The sequence below is a fragment of the Podarcis gaigeae genome (assembly GCF_964106915.1).
Source record: "Podarcis gaigeae genome assembly, chromosome: 2".
In the NCBI taxonomy this organism is placed as follows: Eukaryota; Metazoa; Chordata; class Lepidosauria; order Squamata; family Lacertidae; genus Podarcis; species Podarcis gaigeae.
The window spans coordinates 44,464,469-44,490,826 of record NC_139679.1 but is presented as its reverse complement, the minus strand read 5'-3'; the positions used below and the strand labels follow the sequence as shown (position 1 = coordinate 44,490,826).

General features: G+C 45.3%; 1 protein-coding gene across 13 annotated transcripts in view; it reads left to right on the top strand.

The window, feature by feature from the left end:
* ADGRL1 (adhesion G protein-coupled receptor L1) overlaps positions 1 to 26,358 on the top strand; it is a 130,854-nt gene that overhangs the window by 95,605 nt on the left and 8,891 nt on the right. For 4 of the 13 annotated variants that reach the window (XM_083717487.1, XM_083717486.1, XM_083717488.1 and 1 more), the window contains 18 exons: positions 7,631 to 8,431; positions 10,129 to 10,443; positions 10,964 to 11,067; positions 11,192 to 11,377; positions 12,655 to 12,693; positions 14,092 to 14,275; positions 16,946 to 17,068; positions 17,206 to 17,411; positions 17,720 to 17,890; positions 18,297 to 18,506; positions 19,129 to 19,349; positions 20,077 to 20,143; positions 20,920 to 21,011; positions 23,306 to 23,474; positions 24,435 to 24,563; positions 24,708 to 24,804; positions 25,194 to 25,322; positions 25,843 to 25,860. In XM_083717487.1, the coding sequence (XP_083573613.1) occupies positions 7,631 to 8,431; positions 10,129 to 10,443; positions 10,964 to 11,067; positions 11,192 to 11,377; positions 12,655 to 12,693; positions 14,092 to 14,275; positions 16,946 to 17,068; positions 17,206 to 17,411; positions 17,720 to 17,890; positions 18,297 to 18,506; positions 19,129 to 19,349; positions 20,077 to 20,143; positions 20,920 to 21,011; positions 23,306 to 23,474; positions 24,435 to 24,563; positions 24,708 to 24,804; positions 25,194 to 25,322; positions 25,843 to 25,860 (3,261 nt within the window). Of the gene's footprint in view, positions 1 to 433; positions 1,991 to 7,630; positions 8,432 to 10,128; positions 10,444 to 10,963; positions 11,068 to 11,191; positions 11,378 to 12,654; positions 12,694 to 14,091; positions 14,276 to 16,945; positions 17,069 to 17,205; positions 17,412 to 17,719; positions 17,891 to 18,296; positions 18,507 to 19,128; positions 19,350 to 20,076; positions 20,144 to 20,919; positions 21,012 to 23,305; positions 23,475 to 24,434; positions 24,805 to 25,193; positions 25,323 to 25,842; positions 25,892 to 26,358 lie in introns of those variants that run through there. The other 9 variants (XM_083717483.1, XM_083717482.1, XM_083717481.1 and 6 more) reach the window with 5 other exon arrangements.

Genomic DNA, 26,358 nt, shown 5'->3' with positions numbered 1-26,358 from the left:
CCTCCCCTTGGTTTCCCCACCTCTTCTCTCTTTGGTCTCACTAATTCCAATTGGCATCCCCCTCCCTGTCCAGAAACAAAGCTTCCAATAACTAAACAGCACTCAGCAAATAAAGGATATAAAGTAACCCATCTAACAACTGCCCTTCCAAACCTTTTCCATTTCTCCTTGCTCACATGTGGAGTGGAAGCACCATTAATGTCTGGGTCCTGTCTCTGGTTTTGCTTCCTTCAGGGGAAACACACTTTTTCCAACCCGTTCTCTGCGTCTTTTATCATTCAACTGATTCTCTCTGCTCCTTTCTTCGTGTTTCCATGGCAACCAACTGGGTACCTTGGCCTACCTCAACCACAACTTCTCTTTCTTTTTCTTTTTCTTTTTTTTTTCTAATCCCAATTCCTGATTTTTAAAAAATAAATGCTTGAAATTTTATGGGATTTACATATAAAAATTTGCCACAGTACAGAAGAACAACGGGGAGGGTGTTTTTTTTATTATTATTATTATTTTGGGCACTTTCAAATGATACTTCCAGGCCTTCCTCCACATTTTTTGAGATTGTTACATACTTAGAACTTTGTTTTAATTTTTATCAAGGCACCATTCTGGCTTTAAGCAGCCTGTAAGATTGCAGTGGAAATGTACATCTTAGATCCTATACACTGCAATCAGTGGGGCTCCCCTCCCCCACCACTCCCAAAGCTATGTGTTCAGGATCAGGATGTAAGGCACAGAACAAAACACGTTTTTTTTCAGTTATTGAATAGAGCAGGGGTCCTCTTTTGAGCCTCTCACCATATTTAATACATTATTGTTTGTGGACTCACTTTTATGTGAGGAACATTCAATTGCACATGCTGAGTGGTGCCACTTTTAACCAGGGTAGCTTTGTTATCTACTACTGTCTGAAAATCAAAGTGAAACAAATGTGTGGATAAAACTGAGCATCAGTTATTCCACTTGTGATCCATCTTTTAGTGGGAATTTTACCCTAAGCTTAGGCAGTTCTTTGGAGAGAATCCCCCAGCTATTTTTTTTCAATTGAGTCATTCCACACACACCCAACCTCCAAGTAATGTTCTGACATGTCTTGAAGGGCCTATTTCTCTTTTCTTAACTCTTTTCCTCTGCTCTACTATCATGATAATGTGAGAATCAGATAAACCCATAGAAAATAACATTTTCTAGAATACATATACATTAATTATACCAATATACTAACCACTTTGATGTGGGAATTTTTAATTTTCTTGCTTACTGTTTCTTTTTCTTTCTTTTCTTTTTAAATTCCTGATCAATCCTGGGTGATTTTATTTGTGGATCTTTTCCCCCTTTTCTGCCTGTTTTGGTTTTTTTTTTTTTTTATAAAGAACGCTGCAGTCATGATCATTGACTATCTGTCTGTTATTGGGGGAAGATGGGGGTGGTACATGAAAGAAGTGGGGGTCAGTCAATGTATTTTTAATTTGAATGTCTTGGCTAGATCTGGAGGTTATATACCTAATGTAAGTATCAGGACTCACAACTGCAATGAGCCTGTCTTAACAAGGGACAAGCTGTCAGGTTAGCGCTAGGAATCGAGCAAATTAATTAATTTCAAAGTAGTAAAACTCAAAAGCCAGGCTTGATTCCACCCAACCCATGTCTCTCTCTTTTTCTTTCTTTCGCTCTCTCTCTCTCTCTCTCTGTTTAGTTTGTTCTAAAAGCACTGTTGATTTTTTTCCCCTGCATTGGTTTGGAATTTTTTCCCAAGATTGGGGATGGAGGCATATACTTATACTTTTCTTTTCCACAGGTTTCCATGGTTTTGGATGTGGATTTTTACTGATTGTTTCCTTCTCTGTTTCTGACATCTTCTCCCCCAACCCCAGAGCACAGTTGCCCCCATCCCGACTTAGAAGGCTGAGTCGACACTGCCCCATCCATGAGGGATCGGAACCAGTTAACGCTTTGTGCTGTCCCCCCCTCGCCAGCGCTTCATTCTTTAATGGTGTGTTTCTCCTCCCCGCTGCCAGGAGTCATCCATCCCACCCCACCAACCCAGATGGGAAGCTGGGCTGAGCCGAACCTGTGAGACTCCATGAAGCTGCTTTGTAGCGACATTGTCAGGCAAGGTGTTCAGAGCAGGCAGGTGTTAGGCAGGATTAGAAATCTGAAATCTCTTGGATTTTGCTCCCATCCAGCTGCCCATCTGTGTCCTCAGTTCGTCATACGTAGGCAAGAGAGGGTGGCATGTACATAAAAATAGCACAGAGGTGTATTTGTGCAATGTAAACCATAGAGACACACAAATCACACAGCAGTAACAGTCACCCAAGGAACTGAAAGTAATGCATAGAAAACTCCACATGAACACAGCCATATTGATAGCTCTACATTCAGAAAAAGATAGAGATATATGATTAAACACATGCACTTGATAGCACAAACACAGATGCATTTAACACACATTCAGGAGCAAACAAATGCCATCTACACACATACAAATCCATAAGACAACACTAGCCACCTTGAGTGCTTCAGCAGTCTGGTAGATAGTACCACTTAAAACAAAGTTGACATGCTCCTGAAAGCATCTACAGAATTAGGAATGTGGATCCATCTCCATGAGCACATCCTGGGTGTGCACTGACTAGGCCTTCACCCTTTGGCAAGTCTACATGCAGCCTCTGGGCACATGCATTGAATTATGGCAAACATTGCTGTTTCCATTCTGGAGACTTCCTCTCTCTTGCCAAGCCACTGCTGTCCTTAACTGGTCCTAAGAGTACACTTTGAGGAAGCCAATCAGAGAGTGGCTCCAGACAGCCTATTCACTCTAATGCTGCTCCTTCCCAACCAAAGCAATAGACAGCTTGACCTTGAGAGAGAAATGAGAAAACTCTTCAATTCATGGCACAGTACTCTTAGGTGAGCTACATCTAGGTTACTGGGATGGTGGTTGCATCCCATGCATTTTCCACTATAGATAGAGAAGCCTGTGAGACTAGATAGAAAAGAACCATAGAGGGCTTTAGGAAGTGAAAGAATAAGCTGACAAACCATGATTCTAGATTCAGGTAGGTAGCCATGTTGGTCTGACGCAGTCAAAATAAATAAATAAAAATTTAAAAGTTGTCCAGTGGCACTTTAGAGACCAACTAAGTTTGTTCTGGGTATAAGCTTTCGTGTGCATGCACACTTCTTCAGATACCCAGCTTATACCCACAACAAACTTAGTTGGTCTCTAAGGTGCTACTGGACAATTTTTTGCAATTTTTTTACTGTCAAACCATGACTGCCGGAGCTCACAGGTTCAGGCTCCACACCCTGGCTTGATGATGATGACTTTTTCAGTTCCGAGCTGTTTCCCTGAAGCATGACCATCAATTTGCAGGGAGAATTGGATGGGTATGGGCATGATATAAGATGGGTCCCTGGCCATGTGGCAGCTTTGATCCCCTGGGAAATAGGGAGGGGAGCTCTACTGACCTGGGGATTCAAACACTTCCTCTTCCCAGTAAGGAAAAGGAATGACCTTCCTTTCTGAAGGAAAAGAAATGAAGGGTCATGATAAGAGAGTGATAAAGTTAGCAGGCCAGCCACTTTGACCAACTTGGTCAAATCCTCTCTTTTCCCAGCATTGATCTGGAGGTTCCTTCACACCCATGGGCAGCTTGTTCAACAGTACTGTATTTCACTCCAGCCATAGACCATCTTCTGGCCTCAGGTGCCACAAAAGGCAAAAACTTTGCCCTGTTATTGGCTTGTGGGATGTGGCCTTTGGAAAGGTGCAGAAATGGGGGGGGGGGATGCTGTGTGTGAGGGAGGATACAGGTGTCACAAACATGAAAGTGACATGTGCATCCAGCCACTGTGAAGTGACACTGGCACAGTCTTAAGAACTATGGCTTGAGACCGGTGCCAATAAAAATAAAACCTTTGAGGTGGCCACTTAGTGAGTCTTGAACGCTTTTTATTTTGAATTGAAAGAGACTCACTATGACAAAGTTTGAGAACTATGGACTAGACAGAGATAAATAGCTAACACAAGGGACACCTTGCAGCACTACAAAATCCAACTGCTCCACATTAAGCTGTTCTTGTCTGATGAGTCACACCAGAAAACACTACAGGGATCTTTAACAGACCTTGTCATTAACATTTAGGCTAGGCAGCTCCCCTTCCCCCTGACTCGCTGTCATTCACTAGTGAACCCATCCATCACTTTACATCCCTCTGCACCACAGACCATATCAGATAGCCGTACTGTTTTATGCAAGGGGACTAAATAGATGATCTCTGCACACCTAGTATACTAGGATTGATAAGCTCTCTTTCTTCCTAATTAAGGGGGGAAAGACAAGTAATTTACAACCTGTCCTCCTTGGCCTATTTCATCCATGCATTCTTTAAAACAAGTTAAAGGAGGGAAGGCTAGGCAGCTCCTTGCAATACGGCCCCATAGTGGAACATATGAGGACAAAAAAAAGACCTCCAAGCTTTTCAAAGGTTAGGGTTTTATCAGATACTCAGTATGGATCTGTAAGCTGCACCACTAAAATTGTAATGTGTAATGCAAGCCTCAAAGGACTTCTGTCTCTCTGAGCCAGGATTCCTGAGTTCTGCCTCTAGCTCTCAAGAGGACAAATAATGTCCATTAGTTAGAAGGTGTTTGGAAGCAAAGAACTCCTGGCTTCCAGACCAACAGTTGTCCATCTCTGTGAATCATCTCTTATCCCTTCCATGTGCCAGTACTCCCCCCATCACCATGAAAGTTAGAATGTAGAATTTTATGACAATGATAATAAATCAGTCGTTTATTGCTAAGAAGGATGCAACATGCCATCTCCATGGAGACCAAAACACTGTGAATAAGAGTGAACTCCTCAGGTTGCTGACTCAGCCCTGCTTTCTCCCTCTGAGGTTACCCAAGGACTGTGACCATTGGAAACAATGGGAGCAATCTAGCATACACTTAAGCCCACATAAATCCCACTGGTTTCTATGGGACTTAAGCTTGCTTAACTGTAGTGTAGATTGTGCCAGAGTCATGAGACCCAAGTTTGCCTTGTCCTCTCCCTTCACTTAAGCAAAAGTGGATGAGAAACACATCTCTGGCCACTTGTACTGGTATGGCAGCATAAAGGTTCTGTCTGGATCTGGGAGAGCAGGGGGGGTTATTAATAAATGCTCCGTGGGGGCTTGGCATTGCAAAAAGTGCTGTTCTCCTCCCCCATGGCTGGTGCCAGACAATTCCCGTCCTCCTGATTTGCCTTTAATTTTGGAACCCTTGGCACACCTCTTCCACTTCCAGGTGTGTTGTGACAGGGTTTGATGGTACTGACCCCAGCCCAAGGGAGCAGTCTCTAAATTATGCCCATCCCCAATAAGCTTCAGCGCAAGCTGTGTCCAGAGTCATGTGGCACATCATAGCAACTGTGCGTTATTTAGTAAAGCCAGAGCAGAGAATTCACTTCTGCATTCACAGAATATCCCAGACATTCTGGAGTTGATACAAGGCCCAAGAAAACCCTGCTGACACTTCGGTGCAAAGTATATTTGATCCCACACGCAGAAGCAGTAAGCCAGCCCCCAGTAGAAACTGGGTTGCTTGGGATCAGGTTCCACCCCACCCCGCTGGCCCTTGTACTATGACAGCAAACCCAATTTACTGGCCTCTATATCATGAGGTGTGGTTAACAAGCACACTGTGCAGCCTTTTAAAGCCCACAGCCTGGATTTAGTGTGATGGCTCCTATGGCTCCTCTATGGCCGCTCAGTGACACTGTTCTGTAATAGACAAGGTGAATTCTCTGCTATGATGCTGCTCTCCTCACCCCACCCCACCTGCTCCTTCCACCACTAAATGCTTTTTTTCTCCCAGCCTTGCTCCAGCTAACCGGAGGCAGACACTTGCAGAATGCCTAGCCTGATTTGTCTTCCTTTCAAACTTTTTCCTCCCGGCTTTTCCCAAGATTCCAGGCTGCCAACTGGGTGGTTGTGGGTGGAAGGGAGGGCTTTCCTTTCCCATCTGCCCAGGTCTCCCTCCCACTGTCACATCACTCCTTCCACCCCCTGCCATGTGCACTAGTCTCATGTCCTTTGCTGATGTGAATCAAACCTGGCTGATAAGTTGCTCCAGTGGCACTCAGGATATGGGGGAAGCAGAAGCTGTTGGTTACTTCATCCTTCTGCTACAATACCTTTAGTTCTTCTTTTCAGAAGGGATCCACTCCCTCAGCTAATCTACAGCTCTCTGTCCCCAGGGATTGAAAAATAGTCTCTTTCAGCAGGAAGAGGAAACACCCAATCTTTCATATTCAGGGGGATTTTAACTGGCCAAACATTGGATCTTTCTTATGCTTGTTTTTCATTCCCCAACGTCCCGTTGAACAGTGTTTTGATATCAGTAGAGGAAATTTAGGGCTGGAAGCCCCTCACCTTTTCCACCCCCCTCCCCATGGGAAGGCATTCCCACGAAGCTGTTCTAAAGTTGCAAAAAAAATAAAGTCTAATCCATTCCATGAAAGTTGGAAGGGTTGAAACAGCTATTTCAAGAACACTTTAAGTTTCTAAAATTGAATTAGAAATCCCTGAGAGAAATTAGAACTATAAGAGTCAGATGCAAAAATAGGGACCAATTTCCATCTGTCTCAGTGCTAACACAACTGGAATTTAAGTGTTGCATGGCGGCTGGCATAAATTAGCCTTGATCCATAGAGAAACAGTAATTCCCTTTGAACATAGAACAGGATAGCTTTTGGATCATCTTACCAGCCTTAAAGGTACTCCTTTGCAGCTCCAAAGGAGCTCCATAGGACAAGCAACCTCAGCTGCTTCTAGAGCAAGTGGAACAGAAACTCCGTAGGAGTCCAGTTGAGTAAACAACAAACATGTCCCTCCTCTAGAGAGACTCATAGAATACTCAGCTCCACCAGGCCCTCAGACCAGATAAGCATACACTACTCAATGGATCCCATAGGGCAAACAGCCTCACAGCCCCATACTGAGCCCTTCATTTTAAAAAATCTGATTTCCATAGCGTTAGGTGGTATTGCCCCATTTGCTCCAATGTAGAGCATCTGATTTAGATCATGCAGGGTTTAGCTGGTGCCAACTGCTTTCCCATAGCTGTTAAACTGTTGCTGTGTTGACTTCTAGAAGGTGATGCAGAAAATGCGACCAGAGAGTAGGGGCTAGAATTGTCAGTTCAGCAACACTCCTGCTCAGATTCATGGGTTTCGCAGATGCTGCCACTCAGATCTCTGCAGGGAAACAATCTGACATCCTCTGCTTAATGCCAGAGAATGTAGCAAAAGGAAGGGAGGGAAGGTTTGGAACCCCTAAATTCCCTTTTTAATTTGATCCGGAGAAATTGTTTCTTTCCTCTGATGCTCCCCTGCCCCCAGTATTTATTTAACTTGTCACTGAGCCGTCTCTGCTCAATAACAGATAAAAGTCTCATGATTGCAGCTGCTCTCAAAACTCAGCGCGGATTTCACTTCTCCTGCCAACAGCCTTTTACAAATTTATCCTTTCTTCTCTCTTTCTCTTTCTCTTTCTTTTTTTCCTCTTGCTCTATCACATTCTTTCTGGATTTCCCCCCTTTTACCCAATCACCCTTTCCTCCCTTACATCCCCTCCCTAGTATTCGTTTGCCCGGGGACACTGCACAAGATCCTGGAACCTACCTCGGCTCATGAATCAGAGCACCAGTCTGGAGCCTGGTGCAAGGACCCTCTGCAAGCCGGAGACAGAATATACGTCATGCCATGGATCCCATACCGGACAGACACACTGACAGAGTATGCCTCGTGGGAGGATTATGTGGGTGCCCGGCACACAACCACTTACCGCCTGCCCAACAGGGTTGACGGCACAGGTTTTGTGGTATATGATGGAGCAGTCTTCTACAACAAGGAGCGGACACGCAACATTATCAAGTATGATCTGCGGACACGCATTAAGAGCGGAGAGACAGTCATCAACACAGCCAACTACCATGACACCTCACCCTACCGTTGGGGCGGCAAGACTGACATTGACCTGGCAGTGGATGAAAATGGGCTATGGGTCATCTATGCCACTGAAGGCAACAATGGCCGGTTAGTGGTGAGCCAACTGAATCCTTACACGCTGCGCTTTGAGGGCACGTGGGAGACCGGCTATGACAAACGCTCAGCATCCAATGCCTTCATGGTGTGCGGAGTCCTCTATGTGGTGCGGACAGTTTACGTGGACGATGACAGTGAAGCAGCTGGTAACCGTGTTGACTATGCGTTCAACACCAATATGAACCGGGAGGAACCCATCTCGTTGACCTTCCCAAACCCCTACCAGTTCATCTCCTCCATTGACTACAACCCCCGTGACAACCAACTTTATGTGTGGAACAACTACTTTGTCCTGCGCTACTCACTTGAGTTTGGCCCACCTGACCCAAGTACTGGTGAGACATAATCCTTGCACCTGAACATGGGGTGGGGTAGAGAAATCATCACTGACTTGAAATCATGGGCCCTTGGCTTCTCCTCCCATTTTCCATTGGGTTGTCAAATACATTGTGGGACATAAAAAGCAGTGTTCATTTGCATAATGCCCATTTTAATTGTACATTTCTGCAAATACAGCATTAACTTGAAATTACTTCTTAAATACATGTATATTTAAAATATATACATTATACTAAAGATTATGTATAGGCAATCCCAAATGTACTGCTTAAGAGTGATACATTTTCACCTGAGCTAACCACCAACACACACACTCTTAAGATACTCGGCGAGCAATCTCAAGTTATTGAGCCATTGTCTCTCCCAACTTCTACTGTTCAATATATCTGCCATCCATCACATTTCAGGAAACATCCAACTATATAATGGCAAGTTCATCTTACAAAGCAAGGCCTCAGTCCCAAAGCTGGCTTTTGAAAATATATTTCATTTTTGCCACAAGCAGGTCTTTTAGTTCCAGTCGTACAGTAAGCATCAGAGAATCTGCTCAGTTCAATTCAAACTCTCTGTGACCCCAAAAGAATTAATGTGTGCCTGAAATTCTGACAGTTAGCATCACGTGGAGTTTAAATTGACAGAGATGGATTGTCTGATGTGCAATATTTGGCAGAAGCCTGGGGTCTACGAAAGCTAATTCCTTGAAGCTGGACTGAAGGGGGGGAAATCTGTGCTTATTTTGAATACAGGAAATTCAAGATCAGTCATGCCCAGGTGCGGTGGCAGATTCAGATTTGTTTAGTGCAATATGCAGCTAATTTGTTTCTCCGTTCGCCCCCATTGCACAGCTGCTGCCTGTGCAACACTAACGGTTAAACTTGAATAAGGTTACATTTGCATGTACAGGTTACTTGCAGGGTTGGGGTGGGGAAGAGCGAAATGTAGCCTTCTTTTACCTTGGTCACCAGATGTTGCTCTTTAAACCTGGGGTTGTAGCAAAAGAAAGGCAGTCACAGCTCCTGCCACCCAACCCCTCCTCAGACCTGCTGCCTGGCCCCTTCAAACGGGACTCCAGGTGTGCCAGGAAGCACAACGGATGCTGGAGTGTGTATGCACAACAGGGCTCTGGAGTGGAGTAGTTAGGAGAAGCTGCATCTGCCTTTTCTTCCACTTTAGCTGGATATTTAAAGAGTTTAGCCAAGGTACCAATCCTGGTCAGGTTAAAGAGAACAAAAGGTGATTACTTTCAGAGTGAACAGAATTTTGCTAAACTTCCCAGATAGAAACAATCCCATTGAAGTTGAACATTTGGTTAATTAAACATACTTGGTTCTGAGGAAATGTCATTCAGCATCATGCTCATGAATACTTCTTTTAACATTTAAAATGGCAAGTGAGGATTTAGCCCTTTGTGTCCCATCCCTTCAGGAAGGACCTGGCAGATATATACTTTCAGAGATGTGAAGAATTTAGTAGGGACTTGTCAAGCTAACTGGTTAAAGACCTTTGCTTTAATGCAAATCAAAAACCAATGCTACCTAAGAGCATAGGAACCTGCCTTATAGTGCGTCCAACTCTTTGGTTTTTCTACCTCAGATAAGAAAAGGTACTTTTACTCTGTGTGCAGCATGTGGTGGGTGAACCTGTGGGGATATTTTGTACGTGGGTGGAAATCTATTAGCCTTTCTACCCACAGGCCCTGTCACCTCGACACCCCTCAGCACTACAACCACCGTTCGTCCCACCACCATCACCAGCACAGTCTCACCTGCCGCTACAACAACAACACGGCAGGTGCCCCTCACCACCCACCCCATAGGTGCCATAAACCAGAAGGGTACAGAGCTTCACCCAGTCACCGCCATAATGCCCAGCACCCGGCGTCCACCAGCAAACAATCAGCACGTCTCTCCAGAGCTCTTCTGTGAGGCCAAGGAGGTGCGGCGTGTCCAGTGGCCAGCCACACAGCAAGGCATGCTGGTCGAAAGGCCTTGCCCTAAGGGCACACGAGGTAATGAGCTGGCTTCATTTGAGTCCTAGAGGCATCAAGATGCACCCAGTTTCAAATGGGAGAAGCTGGGACTCCGGTAGAGTGTATTCTTGCCAATGGTGCAAGGAGCAAATGGGGCTTACAGGATATTGCCTGTGACCCCACAGCACTCAGCTCAAGGAAAGTGTGACAGCTTGAACTGTTGCTATGACTTAATTCATTCACACAACTTTCTGCAATGTGAACTCAGAGCTGGCAATTCTCAGTGGGATGAATTGGTTCTGCCATCCCCTGCTAACAGAACTCATCTTGTTGTTGCCACAGTACTAAGCCATTTATCCCCACTCTGTACTCCTTGCTATATTAGTTAGATGTGAGAACTGGACTGTCAAGGAAGAGAGCTCTTCATTCACTACTAAGGTTATGATTGCTCTCTGAGACCCTTAATCTCTGGTCTAGTTTTGGGATAAGGTGGGGGTGGAAGGGGGAAACCAAGCAGCTAGAAGCTGACTGAATTCTCCCCCTGCTTTCCCATGCACAGGTATTGCTTCCTTCCAGTGTCTTGCTTCGGAGGGAAACTGGAACCCACGGGGGCCTGATCTGAGCAACTGCACAAGTCCTTGGGTCAACCAAGTGGCACAGAAGGTATTGCTTTCCCCTTCCCATTACAGTGGTCTTCACTCAGACAGTTCACATTTGGGCTTCATGCATGCACAGCTCCTTTTACCTGCCTGAGGCCAGTCTGCATTCCTTTCCCCTCCTTTGGCAGATCAAGAGTGGAGAGAATGCAGCCAATATTGCCAGCGAGCTAGCCCGGCATACGCGTGGTGCCATCTACGCCGGAGATGTCAGCTCCTCTGTCAAACTAATGGAGCAGCTCCTGGACATTCTGGATGCACAACTTCAAGCGCTACGCCCTATTGAGAGAGAGTCAGCTGGCAAGAACTACAACAAGGTGCATAGTAGTTTAATGGCTTAGATCAGAAGTTTTCAACCTTTTTGAGTCCCACTGGCCAGCCCCAGAGGAACCATTCGCCTGGGGAGCTTGTAGTCAGGGCTGCTGCAACAAACAGCTGTGCAAGACTTTGAGAGGCAGAGACGCAAGAGGGCATCAGAGGAGGGAGGGGAGAAAAGAGGGGCAGAGGCCAGTGTTGCCTGTGACATCCCTGACCATCATTCAAGGCACCCCAGGGTGCCACGGTACACTGGTTGAAAGCCACTGGCTTAGATAGTGGTTCTAGGGCTGGCAGGCAGGGAGCCTGACCCCAGTTCAAGCAAAAAAAATGGTCTTGGGAGGGGGGATAGCAATTCATCAAGTAAAGCTTTTTGCATGGTGAAGGTATCACTGGTTGGATTTCTGCTTGTTGCACAGCTTTTAAAAGTACAAGAGTCGAATAGGAAAAAAGATGGCAACATGGTGTTGGGGGACAAGGAGTGGTAAAGGAGGATTGGTGCTTATAGGCATTGGGAGCAATGGATGTTGAGGCAGAAGGATGCCACTGAGAGTGAAGGGTTGGAGCTACAAACCATGAACCTGCATTCAGGTTTTACAATAACCATGGGAGCTAGAAATGAAAGCTGAGATCTTTGAGCTTTGAGTGAAAGATTCTAGTTCTGTAATGGATGCCCTATTTCAGGGGTCGCCAACTCCCAGGAGACTGCAATCTACTCACAAAGTTAAAAACTGGCAGTGATCTACCCCCTTTTTGGGGTTCAGGTCAAAGTTGTTGAGCTTTTTAAGGGGGAGCCAGTTTTCTGCCACAGACGTCCAGTGATCTACCAGTAGATCACGATCTACCTGTTGGACGTCCTTGCCCTATTTTATTATGCTGTGTGATGCAATCCTAATAACAAAGTTCCCTATACCCACTTCTTAATAAATAGTCTGATGTGAGACTATTCAGCTTATGCTGAAAATGGCTACTTTTGAGGTGCAGTCCACCAAATGCTGCTGCTGTACAGCCACTCAAACAGTTTTTCTAGCAAATGTAAATAAATCTTATCTAAATGTCCAATAAGGTGTTGCTTTGGATCCACACTTTCATTCAGGATATGCCTTCATTATCTCTGCCTGTTGATGAGCTGAGTTCATGGCCAGAGCAAATATTCTTAAGATCCCCATTGAACCTATCCCTGTGGACCCTTCTTGCAGAAATTACGTTCTAATCATTTTCTCTGTCTTTGTCCACCTGAACCATTGCTTACTTTGGGCATGGCTGTATCACCCTGCAGATGCACAAGAGAGAAAGGACATGTAAGGACTATATTAAGGTGAGTGTGATTAACAGGTCCTGTGGTTGAAACCCAGATAGGAGCTGCTACCCAATAAGCAAAGTTTTTCTCACAGAGAATCTCACAGAGCAATCCAGGTCCTCAGTCAAACATGCTTGAGTGGAGCAGAGCTGTCCCCATGGGCAAGGCATGTCCCAAAGCCCCTGTCCAGATGATGGGTGGGCTGGTATTAACCAGTGGAAACTCCCCAAACACAGATGGGGCAGGACCTCAACAGAAATGGGCCCAATCAGGGCCTCTTTAATGCATCAGCATGGGAGCTGTCACAACATAGGGCCATTTTAGAGTATGGACTCATCCAGACTGCATTATTAGGCACAGGTCTGCACTTTAAAGTTCTGTGTCTGAGCATTTTTTTAATTTTTTGGTCCTAACATTTTACCTGGGAAAACCCACCTCCACCTTCCTTTAAAAATCATGACAGATGCCCATTCCATAATTGGAGGCGGGGGAGGAAGAGAAAACACATAGATTCAAAGAATATAACAAAACAATATTTATTTTTTATTTTACTCTAAGAACACCACATAAAGACAACTCTCATAATACTAAAGGAAATCATGGTACATTATCATTATATTTCTGGTTCCAATAATGTACAAATAATAGCAGTTTTCAACAGTACTATCCATTTGTTGTTGATTTTCTTTTACTCTGATATAATTGGATAGCTTCATCATTTCAGCTGTTTTCCATAACTTCCCTAAATAGTCATGAAGTACATAATAAATTCAGCTACATTTTAAAAAGGAAAAGCACGAAATGACAGGGCATTTCTGTGGGCACATGGGCGATGAATACGTGCTCTAGTGAAGAAATAATACAATGGAGAAGTGTTCAGACTCTAAAATGTGAAGGGAGAAAAGCAACCTAAAACAGTTATAAATGTCATAGACATTTAGATACGGGATTGTTCTGCTCATCATTGAGCTCAACAAAGGCAATTTCTAGTAGGTGCCTGTGCAATACACATAACTGCATTACCAAAGGCAGTTGATTGCAATGCCTGTGCTGTTCAGGGGAAGAATTGCTTTTTCCCAGCTATGGAATATTTGGAAAATACTATACCCCCTTACAATGGAAGGGCTGCTTGGAGGGAGAATGTCTAATTCCTCTACAACAAAGGAGTAACAAATACATGGTTCATGCACAATTTTTTATTTTATTTTATTTCTAAAATCCCAATGCTACTTGTAAAATTATACTCAAAGCAGCCTGGAAAGAATTGTCAGGTTGTGACAGCAATGCCACCACACAAAGACACATGAATGTTTTCTCTCTGTGAGAGGAAGCATCTGTAGCTGGTTTATTATACAATGGGAAGCTAGAGGAAGGGGAGGTGCTTCCATCCTCTCTCAGAGCTCTATGTCATTCTAGGCTGTGGTGGAGACGGTGGACAACCTGCTGCGACCTGAAGCTCTAGAGTCATGGAAGGACATGAATGCCACAGAGCAAGTGCACACAGCCACAATGCTCCTTGACATCCTGGAGGAGGGAGCCTTCCTACTGGCTGACAATGTCAAAGAGCCAGCCCGCTTTGTCACTGCCAAGACTAATGTGGGTAAGTCTTTGATGCTGGGCTCACATAGAAGAACTAAAGGGGGAGACCCCAATATTTTGCTTCAAAATTTTGCATTGAATGGAAGCAGACAAAGTGCCTGAGCCTTCTAAATGTAGAGAGGGAGAAATATCAAATACTGGAAGTAAAGGGAAGAGCTGTCATTTAAGTATGGAAAAAGTCCTTATTTATAAGCACTGGGGTTGTTCTTATAGCACGTCTACTGCTACCATGGAAATCTCTTGTGTAGTGCATTGGACAAATTTCTTACCTAAACATTGCTGCCATTTAGAAAGCTGCACAGATTCTGATTCCTTAGGAGTTCCTATATGTCCAGTAAGAGGTATGTGTGCATTAGTTACTCAGGACAATGTATATGCAGGGTGCACGCACCATTTCCCTTGTGAAAGCAATGTCTTTAAGAGAAATTTATTTTGTGTAAAGTGGTTCTTTGGACATGAAGCTTACTCAAACAAGTCAACTTCAGCCAACCTACTTGACTAGATTGTTATGATGAGAAGCTGATGAGAATTGGAAAGTGCTATAGAAATAACAATCATAACATAAAAGATCCAGTTCCCTGGGTTCCATCACTTTGTTGTGCTGTAGAGTGACCAAGATATATACAGGTATACCTCGCTTTATTGCGCTTTGTAGACATTGCTTCTTAAAAGGATGTGGAAGCCTGGCCACTTCCAGGGGAAGGAAGCCCCCTGCCACCACTGCCCCTCTTCTGCCCACAGGAGTAGAGCTGGCTAGAACTGGAGCTGGGTTCTTCCCCTCTTGCCTGTGAAGCAAGGGGGGCCTGGCTTAATAGACTACAGTATAGTGTAAACATAACTTTATATGCACTGGGAAACAAAAACAAAAAAAATTGTGTGATTCACTTTATTTTGGTGGCATGGAAACGAACCCGCAATATCTCCAAGGTATGCCTATATTGCAAGCACTAGCTTTCAGGGGATGGAAAGAGGCATTGTATTGAAGATGCATTGTCTCTGCACCCCAACCCAGGAACTAGCTTCGAGTGGGAAAGCAGTTGAAAATGCATTGCCTTGAAACCTGTGTGAGTTTGGGGAGACAGAGTGTCTAAGCCAACAATAGGAAACCCGTGGCTCTCCAAATATTGTTAGACTACAACTCCCATCATCCCTGGCTGCTGGCTGTGGTGGCCACGGATGATAAAAGCTGGAGTCCAATAACATCTGGAGAACCATATGTTCCCAATCCTTTCTCCTTGCCTGCTGTGACGACACCAAACCATACTGTTGTACCTGGAGAACCTTCAAGAGGGCAGAGCTTCAGTGAAGAACCCCAACCCTAGTGCTACACTGAAGACAGTTCTCAGAGTGAAGAGGTGCAGTTTGAGGTGCTGGAGCAAGTAGAGAAGAAAAGGGCAGGAGGAGCTGGAGCACATGGAGGGAAGAGAAGGCTGGAATTAGGGGAGGCAAAAAGAGATAGAGTATACGGGCAAAAGGGCGAGTAATGCGAGGAGGGAGAGATGGATGTCCTCTCCGCCCCCCACCCGCTAAATTCCTAGTGCATTTCCCTGCACACATTTATATAAGCACCGGTCTTGTGTGGGTCTCTTGTTCCTGTTGGATTTCCAATGCAGCTCTTTTCTATGGCTGTGCACACACTGAAAGTCCCACATACCGACAGGCACTGTACTGCTTAATAATACATGCCAGTATCTGTTGATGTTTACTCTAAATTGTTTGGCTCTTGCACAAGAAGAAGGAACTGCTTATGGCAGAAGGTAAGGCTGAGGCAAAAACTATAAAATTACATCAGGGAACCAATTAAGCATGTTAGCCTGCACTATTGAAGGAGGAAAAACCCGCCCATGTTTTATGCCTTGGATAACCACTAATGAGATTGAATCCATTAGTACAACTATTGCCAAACCTTTCAACAGCATCATCCAAACCATTTTATTACAAGTGAGCATTCTACCAGGTGTTACTAGCTTGGTCAGAACTGTCAAAGAATCTAGACAATTATGGTTGTGCAAGCTAATTCTCTTTTTGTGCAGACAATTCTAGTAGTCATGTTCTTCAGCACTATAAACTGACAGCTTTCTCAAGCATCTTCGGGGGGGGGGGAGGACTTTCATTTCTGGTCGGAAACCTAACCCAAAGCTCTTAAAACAAAACATTAAAGCCGAGTCTTCTGAAAATCCTCTCTTGTATGTCACTGCTGCTTGGATTAAGTGACCCCAGAGCAGCAGTGCAAGCAATAAAATTCCAAAATAGCTCAGACTATTTAGACAAAGAAAGAGAACAGCAATTCATAAGTGAGTGGAAATAACAAATCAAAGGAAGAAACAGGCAGAAGTGGTACAGATACCTGCACAGAATTTTTGCATTTAGCATATTACTTCACCATAGAGATGTGGGCAAAACAAAACAAAAACTATCGCCAAATATAGTGTTAGCAGCCACAAAATAGGGATGGCAATTTGGTGTCCACAGAGCATTTTGAGGACAGATGTATTATTTGAAACAGGCTCGCTCCATGTCTGCTCAGGTAGTCCAGAGATGTGGTAACATGTGAAAGGTATATGCTCCGCTTATGGGACGGGGAATCAAAAAGAGGATAATTAAAAATTGTTCTGAATATTGTGCCTATGTTTCCTGCTTGTATTCATCTCGCTCTTCCTCCTCATTGCAGTGCTGGAGGTGTCAGTGTTGAATACAGAGGGGCAAGTGCCAGATATTGTTTTCCCACATGAGTATACCACCAAGAATTCCATCCAACTCTCAGCCAACACTATCAAGCAAAACAGTCGTAATGGTGAGCGGGGAACGAAATTCGGGGAGGAAAAGGGACGCCAGGATCTCAAAGACCTTTTCTCTAATGTGATGAGAACCACATTTGCCTCTTTTTGTGGTGCAATATCATGGCCCTGATTCCCTTTCTTCTCTCTTCAGGGGTGGTCAAGGTTGTCTTCATTCTCTACAAAAATTTGGGGTTTTTCCTCTCTACCGAGAATGCCACCATCAAGCTGGGTAGTGAGGTTGGTTCAATTAGCCCCTCACTTGTTGTCAACTCACAAGTTATTGCTGCCTCCATCAACAAGGAATCTAGCCGCGTCTTCCTGATGGACCCCGTCATCTTTACCCTCTCCCACCTGGAGGTGAGACTTGCGTGACGTCTGGAACCAGTGTGCTCATTCCCCCATTTTTGGCACATCCTAGGGCATGCCCCACTATGGCACTTGGTGGTCTGTATCCTATTTCTGCACACATACGCCCAACATTGGAAACTCTATGCTTTGTAAGTGCATTGATGCTGATGTTTTGATTGTGTACCAATTCACTCCCATTCTCTCCAGAATGAACCATTTTCCTGTATCCCAACTTCTCAAAGCCTAGGGCCCCTCTACTGCTCTGGCTTCACCCCACGTAATTGACGATTCTTAAAGGCATATTTTTTTCCATGTAGGAGAAGAACCACTTCAATGCCAATTGCTCTTTCTGGAACTACTCAGAGCGCTCTATGATGGGTTACTGGTCCACGCAGGGCTGTCGGCTGGTGGAGACCAACATGACCCACACCACCTGTGCATGCAGCCATCTCACCAACTTTGCTGTGCTCATGGCACACCGTGAAATTGTAAGAATATCATTCCCACTGATGGGGGGCTGAGGGAAGATGCTCCAGAATGGTTGGGGGGCAGAGAGAACTGGTTTTCTGCCACTGTCAAGGTCCCCCTTCCAGTTCATTATGCACCCGGTATCTTCTTGTCCATACGGGTAACCCAGAAAATCAGGGTGGTCATTATTATTACATGAAACACTGGGAGTTGGTTCTTTCCCTGTTCGTAATAAAGATGCACTGGATTAACAGTTACTTGGAGGGTGGCAGTTTATTAGATGGAGACAGTCCATTGGCAGAGGACGGTAAATTAAGTGCTACCAGTATTACAGTCAACCTAAAATTTCAACTCTACAACAGGGGAGAGTACATAACAGGAGAGGAAAGCTGTGCACATCTAGCCTCATTCCGCTTTTCCTTTCAGTACCAGGGCCGCATCAATGGGCTGCTGTTGTCTGTCATCACGTGGGTGGGCATTGTGATTTCCCTGGTCTGCTTGGCCATTTGCATCTCCACTTTCTGCTTCCTGCGTGGGCTGCAGACTGACCGTAACACCATCCACAAGAACCTCTGCATAAATCTCTTCATCACTGAACTCCTCTTTCTCATCGGCATTGATAAGACACAGTATGAGGTGCGTGACAATCTCCCCTCAGAGCAACACCAAAATCACCACGGCATATTCCTCTGCATGGAGGGAGTTGAGAGAGTCACCAAGGGGCATGTGGTACAATAGGACAGGATGGAGATCCCACTGGGGAACATTTGACTTTGCCAAGTCAGTGCAGCCACAGAGGGGAGGGGGTAACAGGAAGGGGATATCTGCAGGAAGTTTCAGCTCACTCTAGAGCAGACTCAGTTTACCAGGCATGGGCATGTGCTTGTTTTGTGACAGAAGCAACACCTGGGAAGTGGACAGTTAACACAATTGTTCCCCTCTGCTTAAGTCACCACTGTTGCCGGGAACAGCCAGGTGTCATAGGCATGTCCAGTTGTCATGAGGAGGTACTGCAGACCCAGGGACGAAATTGTGTGCGTTTGCAGGGTACAAGGGTGGGCATTTTCCCCTTGTGGTCACTTCACAACTTTTAAAAGTGCAGCACCTTTTCCAATCATCACTGCCTTAAAAAAAAAATTGTGTGCTTTGTTTTTTATTAGTCAGAAAAACAGGATATTTTAAATTAATTCAATAAATGCATTACAAAACGAGGCATTGTGCTGATGGGATTTTTTCTGTCTCTCCCCTTCCATCCCAGATTGCCTGCCCCATCTTTGCAGGGCTGCTGCACTACTTCTTCCTGGCAGCGTTCTCCTGGATGTGCCTGGAAGCCATCCACCTTTACCTCATGCTGGTTGAGGTTTTTGAAAGCGAATACTCCCGCAAGAAGTACTACTACTTGGGGGGCTATTGCTTCCCTGCGCTGGTAGTAGGTATTGCTGCCGCCATTGACTACCGCAGTTATGGCACCGAGAAAGCGTGAGTACATGGAAGGCCAAAGGGAGAGGCTAGTGGAGGGTGCATGGCAATGATAAAAACAGGAGGTTGAGGCATAACTGGGGGATGGGGGGAGGCTAGTACACTGCACACATAACTCTACGCTAACTGTGGGAGGAGGAGCGCCACAGCAGAGGTTGCCAATGTGACATTCTTCCCCTGACACCCATGAAGCTTCTGAGCTGCCCTGCCCCCTTGATCATGAGGTGGTGAGGATGATTACCTTCTTCTCTCTTGAAAAGTACATAGTAGGAAGTTGGAAGAGTGACAGTCTCTCCCCCTTCCTCTTTTAGTTCTATGCTCTTTTTCAGGCTTATATTTTCTACTATAGCTGACTTACCCAGACTTCCTCTCTCTCTCGGGGGAGGCAGAGCAGGGCAGGGAGTGAGGAGAGATGTGGCCAGAGCAGATGGTGCCCATAGCACTTGCTCAGAAACCCAAATTTGCCCATGAGCCTGAAAAGGTTGGCAACAGAACTTGCAGAACACGATTAGAGGTGGGTTTGGGTGACTTGAAAGATACAGGATGAGAAGTCCTTTAATGGGTGTTATGACAGAGGGGCAGGGCAGAAGAATGAGCAGAGAACAGGCAAGGTTTTGACAGCGCATTTCTGGGTGAGTGTCATCTCGTGCCAATAAGCACTCAGGCAATCAAGCCTTGAGGTGTTTTTCCTGCTTCCATCTGACACTTCCCTGCTCTCTTTTGGCAGATGTTGGCTTCGAGTTGATAACTACTTCATCTGGACCTTCATTGGGCCTGTCTCTTCTGTCATTGTGGTGAGTCACTAGGGATTGTTTGGGAATAGACACTCAAGGATTTCCCTTATCAGTCAAAGAATCAGAGTCCCAAAGTTGAAAGAACCGGAGCCCTTGCTCTCCTCCTCAACCCATCATTAGACCTCCCTTTTTCTTCCCAGAGTTAAGAAGAGTGCCTGGGTGTAGGGTGTGTTTTCAACTTTCAAATTCCAAATATGAGAGGTGCTTAAAAGTTGCAACATGACTTGGGACTTCAAAAGACATTTTGGTTACATAAATATAATTTAGGTTTTCTTGGTAAGCAGAATGTGTGTAAAATTGTGTAGAAATCATTGAAAGTGGTTGCCAAGTACTTGCAGTATTATTATTATTGTTGTTGTTGTTGTTGTTGTTGTTGTTGTTGTTATTTATATTACCTGACATTTTCAGAAGGTAAAATTAAAATTCTTTGGTTTTCTGAAAGCAGTTTATTTGCTTCTTCATCAAGTGTAGTCTTGCCAAGCTGAATGTTGTCCAATCACAAAAATAATAGCAGATTTGAATTCCTCACACCCCAAAGCTTATTTTTAAGGCCCCTCACTGAAGAAATTTGCAAAAATTAAGTTTCATCTCCTAAAATGGCATGTCCTAGCCTGGGATGTCATGTTGCTCATTCCTTCCTATCACACACAGACACTGACACTGACAAACCCTTTTCCCTGCATCTGGGGAAAGCCACTAGCAGGGGAAAGTGGGAGGTTCTTTTTTGCAGAGGACTCCCTTTCCCCTGCTCACATCCATCTGTACACATCCCCCAGATCAACCTGGTGTTCCTCATGATCACTCTGCACAAGATGATCCGCAACACGTCGGTCCTCAAGCCTGACTCCAGCCGACTGGACAACATCAAGTGAGTTTATGTTTGAATTCCTTTTCATCTTCTGGCTTAGATCCAAACTTCTCCCTACCTTAATAGCACATCTCCAGTGCCTTCAGATTCCTGTGGTGCCTTGTATTTGGTTCCTCTAAAACAGCTTAGTGGGACAAAGCCAGAGCAGAGAAAACAGACCACTTGGGGTTTAAAGGGACCGGACTCTTGCCCAGACCATGATATCGAGGACTCCATCTGTCTCAGCAGTGTCTCACTCAGCTGAGTGACCTACAGCTGGGAGTAAACAGGCTAGAGGCCAAAGCATAGTGCTTTATGGGCTCAGATGATCCTTTCAGAATGCTGGGATATGGGTTGACTCACTCAGCTTACACTGGGTAACATTATGAAGCTTTTGTTTGATCACTTCACCAAAGGCTTTGGACTGCTGGCCATCTTTATGTTGAGTAGATCTTTCTTTTCCTCACGACCCACCACGCTGCAAAGGGTCCTGTGAAACCAGCATTCTCTCGTTTTAAGAGAGTGTCCTTATATTCAGGAAAGGAATTGTCACCCTCTCAGATGAATAGAGTGAGGCTGCTTCATTCAGTCAGCACAGTGGAGCTGTCTGAGTCAAGCAGCAAATGAGGTTAGAGTTCTGACACTTTGAGGGAATTTGTCAAGCTCAGTGCTGCAAATAGCCTGCAAATGCCAGTCTGTCAAAAGCCATGTGTTACTCACAAGTTCACATCTTCTTACACTCATTCATACAAAATCTAGAGGTGGGGAGAACACCCTGGTTAATGCTGAGTTAAGGTTAAAAAAAATATACTCATAGCTTAAAGTCTACTAAGCGGAGAAATGCAGTTCAGCTAATCCTAATAGCTTTATAAACTACCTTTACCTTACCCAAGTGACCCAGAACAATACTTAACCCAAGTAGCTGGAGCAAGTGCTGTGGACAGAGGAGGCTGCTGAACCTCTCAAGGATCTAGAGGAGCCCAGTAAAAAATAAAAAAGAGAGAGCTGGGAAGCTCAAACATTAATGAAAACTGAACTAAGAAAGTATGAACCTCATGGAACCAAGGAAGGGGGGAAAGGGTAGATCACACTTTCTCTGTGCTATTGCCCTGATCCAAATCACACAGCCCTCTGTATGCACATGCACACAAATGGTTGCTCTTTGTTAAAAAGAAAAATTAAAGTAACAGAACTCCAAGTCAGATGTATTTTGATCCTAATTTGCAGGTTACCTCTTACAAAATTTATTAGAGCCTAACTATGTAAACATGGAGTAAGCCTTACTGATTTAAGGTGGCTATATTTCAAAATAACCATATTTTTGATTGCAGCGTTAATTTTGCTAATTAACACTGTTACCGGCAATATAACCATTACTTCTATCTGCCAGCCCAGTTTTTACACGCTTGCTTGTCCTGCTCTTTTTAGTTCATTTACCAAAGAGTTCCAGTGCATTTGTTTACTGCTGGTGTGGTTTTGCAGCCTGCTTCCTGCCATCTTTCTGTGTTTATTTTAGTTGCCAAATCTCAGTCAGAAATAAACACAGCAACACTTTGTGGTTTTAGTTTTGTCTTTTTCATCCAAAGTACAAATAGACAGTTGATCACTTCTTTCCACTCAAAGAGCAAAGATTGGGAGAACTGACAGTAAGAGGATACTCCTGAGCCAATCCTAACCATGTTTGCTTGGAAGTAAGTCTAGCCTCCGTCTCTTGGGCACCTACTAGAGAGTGCCTTTGATCTCATGGCTGACGAGTGACAAATATATGGCCATGCCATTTCACAGCCTTTCATTTTGAAAAGCCCCTTTAGAGTCTGAGCACACTCAAGTGTGGAAGTGCTTATGAAGCTTTAAGAGAGAGAAAACAAAAAACAAGCAAACGACTGGTCGAGCGACCACCAAACTAACATTTGGGACTATGGTGTGTTGTTAGGAAATGGCAGGCAGTACACAAGTCCCATGATTTGTGTTTGTATTCAGCAAATGGAAGCCCTTTGTAACAACAAAGGTTAGATGTAAAGGAGGCAGTTTAGTCAACATTTCTGGGCCAAGAATAACTGGAGGTCTGTAGTAACAATTTGGCTGGTAATTCTTAGACATACAACTCCCTCACTAGCAAACTATGGGAGAATCTCCCACATGCTGACTTCCTTGCCCATCTTTCTCTCTCCATCCCCCTAACATTGTCTCACTGTTTCTTTCATGCCAGAAGTTGTACAGAGGCATCTATAGCATAACAGCAGGGAGATGTGAGACTAGTTTTGCTCTGGTGAGGACTCCCAATTCCCTGAACTCACTAGTGTCTCCTTCTACAGGTCTTGGGCACTCGGGGCAATCACTCTTCTTTTTCTCCTGGGCCTCACCTGGGCATTTGGTCTCCTCTTCATCAACAAGGAGTCTGTTGTCATGGCCTATCTCTTCACCACCTTCAATGCTTTCCAGGGCATGTTCATCTTCGTGTTTCATTGTGCACTTCAGAAAAAGGTGAGTACAGTGGTACCTCAGGTTACATACGCTTCAGGTTACATACGCTTCAGGTTACAGACTCTGTTAACCCAGAAATATTACCTCTGGTTAAGAACTTTGCTTCAGGATGAGAACAGAAATCGGGCTCCAGTGGCCCAACGGCAGCAGGAGGCCCCATTAGCTAAAGTGGTGCTTCAGGTTAAGTACAGTTTCAGGTTAAGAACGGACCACCGGAATGAATTAAGTACTTAACCCGAGGTACCACTGTATCTGTAGTCCAGAACTGAAGGACAACACTTTTTCTTAAAGTGTGGAGAACAATGGGAGCTGGTATTCTGAGGTGCTGGCTGAGGGACTTAGGAGACCCAGGGTCATTGGGCAGAGCTGTCAACCTTGCTTGCATGTTGGGGGTGCAGGGGCCTTAAAGAGAACCATTGACTCTGCAAAGGACTTTGGGTCCAAATTGAAAGGAGTTGCATAGGACAATTGCCTGATTAAAAAACAAGAAACACTGAGTCAGTTAAACAAGTTTTAGTCCATTAATTAGTTAATTAATCAATTAAGTTTGCATAAAAGTAAAGAAAATAGTTTCAGAAGGAAGATGGGTCTTTGTCTTTGTTTGTAAATAACATACCCATGTATCATAGCAGGCATCATCTTAGAAGAATCATTCCCTCCTGTGCGTGAGAAAAAAGGGGGGAGTGCCCCTTTAAGATGATGCTTGCCACCTGCAGTTTTTAATAAGTATTTGTATCTTTAGAAAATATCTGCCTGATTAATTGTGACCCTTTTTAAGTAAATGTTTTAAACTCATAAATTTAAGTAATTAATTGATGGAACATTGCTGCCCTAGTGAAGGTAAAGATTGTGACAAAAAGGCTTAGCTAAGAGGGCAGAACCAGCCTGAATGACCATGTTGTAGCCAAGACAATTCATGCCTTTCCCCCTTCCTTGACTCTCCTCCCTACATTGTGCCAGGTTCACCGGGAATTCAGCAAATGCCTGCGACACGCATCCTGTTGCCTACGGAGTCCGCCAGGGGCCACACTGGGCTCCCTCAAGACCTCAGCCATCCGCAGCAACAACCGTTACTACACTGGGACACAGGTACCATTGGGCAGACTGGGCTGGGAGTGTGCATGCTGCTGTTACTGGTCTGGAGAACAGAAGAGGCTGGGGCATATTCTTAGGCCACAATACCCCTGGGGGTCTAGTTGCCCTGCTGAATCCAGAGTGGGGCTGTCTTTTCAGAGCCGAATCCGGAGAATGTGGAATGATACTGTAAGGAAGCAAACTGAGTCCAGCTTTATGGCGGGTGATCTCAACAGCACTCCCACCCTTAATCGAGGTGAGCAGTCACTCTGTATTTTCCATCACTTCCTGCAACTCCTTTGTGAGCCAGAGGGCAGGCCTGTACCCACACACCTGACTAAGAGGTTCCTGCTCCACCCTTAAAGCTGTTCCCCGGCCCCACTCTCTACAACCAAGCAGATGAAAGAGATCCCTACCAAACACCACTCCGTATCAGAGAGTCTCCCAGAGAGTCACCTTTTCTCCTCGGCTATCTTTGGTGGCCTCCAATGTAGTTCTGCTCACATGGCCATGACCCCCCTCCCCCGAGCCAAGCTACTCAGTCTCCTCTCCATCTCCAGCCTTTCCTCCAACCCCAGATGCGGAGGCTCAAGTCACTTTCTACCTCCATGGTGCTAACACCTTTGCCTATACTACTTTTTGCAGGCACAATGGGGAACCACCTGCTGACCAACCCCGTGCTGCAGACACGGGGCGGGACCAGTCCTTACAACACACTCATTGCTGAGTCCGTGGGCTTCAACCCTGCCTCACCACCTGTCTTCAACTCCCCAGGTAAGGGCAACGTCACCCAGGATAACATACTTTCCCCTCTAGATTGAGGCCCCAGACTGAATTAGGGTTCCATTTGCACACACAAATACAGAGCTCCACATTTTCCTTATTGAAAATGAGGGGTGGGGTAGGTAGAAAGCAGAAAAAACACCTGAGATTTCTGCTTTTGAGTCTGGTGAAAAAGTAATTCCTCAAGCCTGGGCGCTGGGAGGAATGGGTCAGGAGAAGTGGCAGTGGAGGAGCTCCTCCTTTTTATTCTCCCGGTGCATAAGAGCCTGCCCTGTACTGAGATAGACCATTGGTCCCTCTTGCTCAGTATTATCTACACTGATTGGCTGTGGCTCCCCAGAGTCCCAGCCATACCTAGAGATGCCAGGGAGCAAACAGCTGGTGCTGTGCCACTGAGCTATGGCCACAGGGAGGATTTGGGCCATGTCTTATTTTGCATTACTGGCCCCAGCCACCTGGATAACCCTCTTTCTCTCTTTTCTCTTCCTCTCCCAACTGTTGCTGCCTGCAGGGAGCTTCCGAGAGTCCAGTACGTCCCTCCTTTCCAGTTCCATTTCGCAGTAATGTTTCCTTCATTGCTAGTTTGACTGGCAGGCTGGGGGTGGGTGCAGCACAGACGTGAGCCAAGTAGCGGGTGTGTAGGGAGAATAGGAAGGAGTGCTGGCTTTTTGGAGGGAACTCCTCCCTTACTCATGTTCCCATTTCTCGGAGGGTGGTGGTGCAGCATGGTTTGCGCAATTCTGGCTGTGGGCACTAGATGGAGCTAAATGCATCCGCAGAGCTCAGCGATACCCAACATTCCCATCCCTGCATGCTGGGTTGAAACCATGGGCCCGTTAACCTAGTGTGCACCCTGTGCTCTAATGGGCTGACTGTACCGTCTCTGACAAATGGTCCCTCCAGCCCCAGAGGCCACCTTTGCTGGGGGGAGACCGCAGGCTTCTTCCATTGGCAGAGCAGATAACTTGCGTGCTCCGTGTTATGCATGTGGCTGTGTGCGGCTCAGCAGCCATGCCAACATGGCTAT